The 6,000-nt window shown below is 43.5% G+C and overlaps 1 protein-coding gene across 1 annotated transcript in view; it reads right to left on the bottom strand.

Annotated features, from left to right (window-relative positions):
* Positions 1–1,927: 1,927 nt before the first annotated feature.
* The window catches only part of ccdc17 (coiled-coil domain containing 17), a 68,079-nt gene continuing 64,006 nt past the window's right edge, over positions 1,928–6,000 (bottom strand). Inside the window, exons 14-15 of the mRNA XM_048539361.2 lie at positions 4,997–5,107; positions 1,928–2,414 (exon numbers count right to left, since the gene is read on the bottom strand). Coding sequence (XP_048395318.2) covers positions 2,259–2,414; positions 4,997–5,107 — 267 coding nt within the window. The 3' untranslated portion in view covers positions 1,928–2,258. The remainder of the gene's footprint in view (positions 2,415–4,996; positions 5,108–6,000) is intronic.

Raw genomic sequence — 6,000 nt, 5'->3', positions numbered from 1 at the left:
TTTAAAGCATATAATATAAACTAGATCCATGGGCATCAGGGTGCAGCTATTGCAGATATATTGCAGCTATTCAAAGCTGCTTGCATGATTTATTTTCTTTGCTGATACATTCTTAGTTTTAAGTTTATATCCTCTCATTCTGGATTATCGCACTGACCAAAGAGTCTTTGCCAAACTACATTGTCGATTATAACTCAGTTATTGTCACTCTTTAGAGCAAACATGATAATTATGTTATACAAAATCCAGGAAAGTATTCACTTTATTCAAAAAGACAGAGGGGTCTCTCCCAGAGGGCACTCAAAGGGAAATGGTAGAGCACTGGACCATGATTGACACCTCCAACCCAAATGAATTAGCATGTTCAGCTAAAGCTAAGGACCCTCTCAAAACTCCGTCCCAGAACAAGAAAGAAAAAGTGCATAGCCCAAGTAACCTTTCCTAAACCTGTACTTTAACAGGACACAATTTCATTATGACAAGTAAAAGTAATGAATGCCTGAGCAACATTCCCTCCTGCGTTCTGGAATTATGAGGAGTCAGAAGAGGCGAAATGATCAAGAAAAACTGCAAACATTGGAAGCAAAAGAACTGTGCATACTGTAAATCAGGAACAAAAGCAGAAGCTGCTGGAAAAGCTCAGCAAGTCTGGCGGCATCTGTGAAGAAAATGTCCGAGTTAACATTCAGGGTCAGAGCAGTTCTGAGGAAGGGGACCTGCAATGTTAACTCTGACTTTTTCTTCACAGATGCTGCCAGACCTGCCGAGCTTTTCAGCGACTTCTGTTTTTGTAGTCAATATTGGAAATCTGAAATAAAATAGAAAGAACTGTGAACACAAAGTGGATCAGTCAAAATCTATTAAAAAGGAATGTTAGTATGATATTTCAGGGTTGTATCTTTTCACAAATCAAAATCTAAGATGTTAACGGGCCTTTTGTTAAGTTTGTAAAGATAGAGATAAAGTGGGTGTGAAGACAGGGAACCAGATTCAACTGATACAGCATTTTAAGAGTGTGGGAGATAATATTAAATAACCTGAACTACTTAAAGAATACAACATAAAAAGTGGCAATGTAAAGGATTATAACTAAGACAATGCAGTCTTACAGACTGGATAAAAGAATGTGCAGACACATTGGGTGTGCTGAAATGACAAAGAGATCCGATATTTAGCAAAAGCATGAGAAATAGAGAAAAAAAGCATTTTAAAAAGCAAACTTGACATTGGTGATGAAAACCTGAAAGCACAGTATGATATTTTAATAATAGTCTCAGAAGACAGAGAAATACACAAAGAACTGGATGAGTGTATGTTTTAAAAATATGCAAAAATTATTTTTGGAATGTTTTCCACCATCTTCTGATTGGGCATGGATGGTATAATGGCATTTTTGCGAAAATTAGTTTAGCAGCAATTATTTGTACTATAATTTTCTTCACGATTTGAATTGATAAGAACAATAAATAAACATCGCAGAAATTCTGTTGCCTCTTGCCTCAATTTCAGCCATTTAGTGCTGACATGAGGAAACATTCCTTCAGTCAAAGGCTTGTGCATGTATGAAAATCTGTACCTGAGAGAGCCTGGGAGCTCAGTTATTGCTTATGTTCAAGGCATATGCCAATAGATTGTTGGGTACTAAGAGAATTAAACAATATGTAGGAATGTACAGTTGAGGATCAGCCATGGTCTTCTTGAATGGTGAAGGTAGCCCAAAACACCAAGTGGTCTTCCCCAGCTTTGATTTCTTCTGCTTAATTGGGAAGGTTTATTGCAGACTGCAATTATCTCCTCAATGGGTTTAGCCTTTCATAAAACTTTTAATTCTTGTTAGTTTGGCTATATCAACACAAATATTTTCATGCAGATTTTCAAAACTGTTTTTATTAATACTAAAATCAGATACAATAAATGGGTAGTGAATGTAATATAACCTGTCATAGTTGTACAATTGAACTGAGCTTGAAACAAGGGATAGTATCTTCTGAAAAACTACCTTTATCATAATCTATTAAATTTAGCATCACAATTTTTAACAAAATGGTATTACATATATATGAAGGTCTGTGAAATGAAGTATGTGTCTTGATTTCAATAGATTATTTACAATTTTCATGAAAACTGTCACTTTCAATAAGTCATTTTGATCTTCAGTGAAATTAATCTTTTTAAGCTTTAACACTGTCATATGTTCAGATCGTGACAGCTCTCTGGGGAGTAGTCAAAGAAAGGATCGCTCTTAATCTTTCCCTCTCTCACCTTTGATTAACTATGTGGTGGTCATTGTGGCCATCAGTAGGAGGTAGGTCAACATGAGGAGGATGACAGAGGTATTGAACTGCAGGATGATGAGAGGAGTGGTGTTGAGGGGGCGGCAGGGTTTCACCAGGAGGGACACTGCGACTTGATATCTGCAAATGAAACGCCAAAGTTAGCACTGAATTTATATTATTGTCCAATTGAACTTGCAACACATCCATATGCTCTCAACCGATGTATGTACTATCTTCAAATATCAATGTAGAGGGAAACCAAAGGAATGCAAACTACCACATTGATACAGTGGTTAACTTTCTTACAGGAACTTGAATTTGAAGTTCCAATTAAAATAAAAAATGGCAATATAGGAAGCTTAAAAATTGTACACATGATTTTATGGGCTGGAGTCTCCTGTGACCTATGAGGTCCGTGTAAAAACTTTTACTCACCAACTCAATTCCAATATGATACCAGTGATAATGGGAACTGCAGATGCTGGAGAATCCAAGATAATAAAATGTGAGGCTGGATGAACACAGCAGGCCAAGCAGCATCTCAGGAGCACAAAAGCTGACGTTTCGGGCCTAGACCCTTCATCAGAGAGGGGGATGGGGTGAGGGTTCAAGAATAAATAGGGAGAGAGGGAGGCGGACCGAAGATGGAGAGAAAAGAAGATAGGTGGAGAGGAGAGTATAGGTGGGGAGGTTGGGAGGGGATAGGTCAGTCCAGGGAAGATGGACAGGCCAAGGAGGTCCTTGAAGAACTTGGACATCTGGGATGTGCGGGAGTGGAATGCCTTATCGTGGGAGCAGATGCGGCGGAGGTGGAGGAATTGGGAATGGGGGATGGAAATTTTGCAGGAGGGTGGGTGGGAGAAGGTGTATTCTAGGTAGCTGTGGGAGTCGGTAGGCTTGAAATGGACATCAGTTACAAGCTGGTTGCCTGAGACGGAGACTGAGAGGTCCAGGAAGGTGAGGGATGTGCTGGAGATGGCCCAGGTGAACTGAAGGTTGGGGTGGAAGGTGTTGGTGAAGTGGATGAACTGTTCGAACTCCTCTGGGGAGCAAGAGGCAGCGCTGATACAGTCATCAATGTAACGGAGGAAGAGGTGGGGTTTGGGGCCTGTGTAGGTGCGGAAGAGGGACTGTTCCACGTACCCTACAAAGAGGCAGGCATAGCTGGGTCCCATGCGGGTGCCCATGGCCACCCCCTTTGTCTGTAGGAAGTAGGAGGAATCGAAAGAGAAGTTGTTGAGGGTGAGGACGAGTTCGGCTAGGCGGACGACGGCGTCGGTGGAGGGGGACTGGTCGGGCCTGCGGGACAGGAAGAAGCGGAGGGCCTTGAGGCCATCTGCATGCGGAATACAGGTGTATAGGGACTGGACGTCCATGATGAAAATGAGGTGTTGGGGGCCAGGGAATTGGAAGTCCTGGAGGAGGTGAGGGGTGTGGGTGGTGTCATGGATGTAGGTAGGGAGTTCCTGGACCAAAGGGGAGAAAATGGAGTCCAGATAGGTGGAGATGAGTTCGGTGGGGCAGGAACAGGCTGAGACAATGGGTCGACCAGGGCAGGCAGGTTTGTGGATTTTGGGAAGGAGATAGAAATGGGCCGTGCGGGGTTGGGGAACAATGAGGTTGGAGGCTGTGGGTGGGAGGTCCCCTGAGGTGATGAGGTCATGAATGGTGTTGGAGATGATGGTTTGGTGCTCAGGGGTGGGGTCATGATCGAGGGGGCAGTAGGAGGTGGTGTCGGAGAGTTGGCTTTTGGCCTCAGCGATGTAGAGGTCAGTGCGCCATACTACCACTGCGCCACCCTTGTCTGCGGGTTTGATGGTGAGGTTGGGGTTGGAGCGGAGGGTGCGGAGAGCTGCCCATTCTGCGGGGGAGAGGTTGGAGTGGGTGAGAGGGGGTGAGAGGTTGAGGCAGTTAATGTCTCGACGGCAGTTGGAGATGAAGAGGTCGAGGGAAAGTAGGAGGCCTGGGGGTGGTGTCCAGGAGGAGGACTTGTGTTGGAAGCGGGCAAAGGGGTCAGTGGAGGAAGGGTTAGGTTCCCGGTTGAAGAAGTAAGCATGGAGGCGAAGGCGGTGGAAAAGCTGTTCTATGTCCAACCGTGACTGGTATTCAGTGATGTGTGGTTGTAGGGGGACAAAGGTGAACCCCTTCCCCCCACTTCCCCCACCGCATCCCAAAACCAGCCCAGTTCGTCCCCTCCCCCCACTGCATCACACAACCAGCCCAGCTCTTCCCCTCCACCCACTGCATCCCAAAACCAGCCCAGCCTGTCTCTGCCTCCCTAACCTGTTCTTCCTCTCACCCATCCCTTCCTCCCACCTCAAGCCGCACCTCCATCTCCTACCTACTAACCTCATCCCACCTCCTTGACCTGTCCGTGTTCCCTGGACTGACCTATCCCCTCCCTACCTCCCCACCTATACTCTCCTCTCCACCTATCTTCTTTTCTCTCCATCTTCGGTCCACCTCCCCCTGTCTCCCTATTTATTCTTGAACCCTCACCCCATCCCCCTCTCTGAAGAAGGGTCTAGGCCCAAAACGTCAGCTTTTGTGCTCCTGAGATGCTGCTTGGCCTGTGTTCATCCAGCCTCACATTTTATTATCCAATATGATACCAACTCAGTTTCCATTACTGCAGTCACATCTAAGAGTGACAGAATTCCTACCAACAAGCCTGGAAATAATACCTGGCAAAATCCATTCTTGCTGTGGCAGAGACTCACCAATGGTGGATACTGATACATAGAAAAGTTGTAAGGATCAATTTTGGCCATTGATTGGACATCAGCATCTCTAGCATTTAACACTCTTAGGTAAACTTCAGCATTGCCAACCTAAAAAAAATTAAGACAGAAGAGAATCATCTATCAATTCTACTAGAACATCAATAGTTCTCTTCTGATCATTCTCCCTTCTAAGAGGAGCAAGAAGTTTTATAAAACATAGTTTTGCTATACACGTTCATGTAAGCAATATATATTTCTTCTTCAACAACAAAGACAAAGTTGGTGGAAAAGCTCAGCAGGTCTGGCAGCATTTGTGAAGAAAAAACAGAGTTAACGTTTCTGGTCTAGTGGCCCTTCCTCAGAACTTCAAGTTCTGAGGAAGGGTCACTGGGCCAGAAACGTTAACTCTGTTTTTTTTCTTCACAAATACTGCCAGACCTGCTGAGCTTTTCCACCAACTTTGTTTCTGTTCCTGAATTACAGCATCTGCAGCTCTTTCCATTTTTATCCTCCCTCTTCACCATCTCCCACACCAAAATTCCTGTAATGATGAACTTCAACAATTATAAATAGTTCCTCATCTAAGTTTTAACTAAAGAATCAATTTAAAAAAAACATTTTTAGACATCTCAACATTTGGGCCACGGCATAATTAAAATGTTGTTTAGAAATTACAACACTTGGGAATGTGAAAAGAATTGCCATTCAGATATGTAAGTACATAGAAATGACCAGATTTGGAGGAAACATTGGAGAAACATCTGGGACCTTTCTCATGATGAGGAGGTCAGATTATTAGAGGGCTTTGTAATGGGGGAAAACGTGAAATTTGCTTGAGCATGAATCAGAATGAAACAGTTGAAGAAAATAAACATGGTGCCAGAACATGTATAAACCTCTCATATTACAATCTCATTGATACAGTAAGATCAATTGCCATGGACTTAAAATGCTAGAGAAAGAAAACGTGTCTGCAATTGTCCAAATGATATTTTGTTTTC

The sequence above is a fragment of the Stegostoma tigrinum genome, chromosome 8 (assembly GCF_030684315.1).
Source record: "Stegostoma tigrinum isolate sSteTig4 chromosome 8, sSteTig4.hap1, whole genome shotgun sequence".
Taxonomy (NCBI): Eukaryota; Metazoa; Chordata; class Chondrichthyes; order Orectolobiformes; family Stegostomatidae; genus Stegostoma; species Stegostoma tigrinum.
Note: the sequence above shows the minus strand (reverse complement) of the source record. Positions and strands in the feature narration are given on the sequence as shown.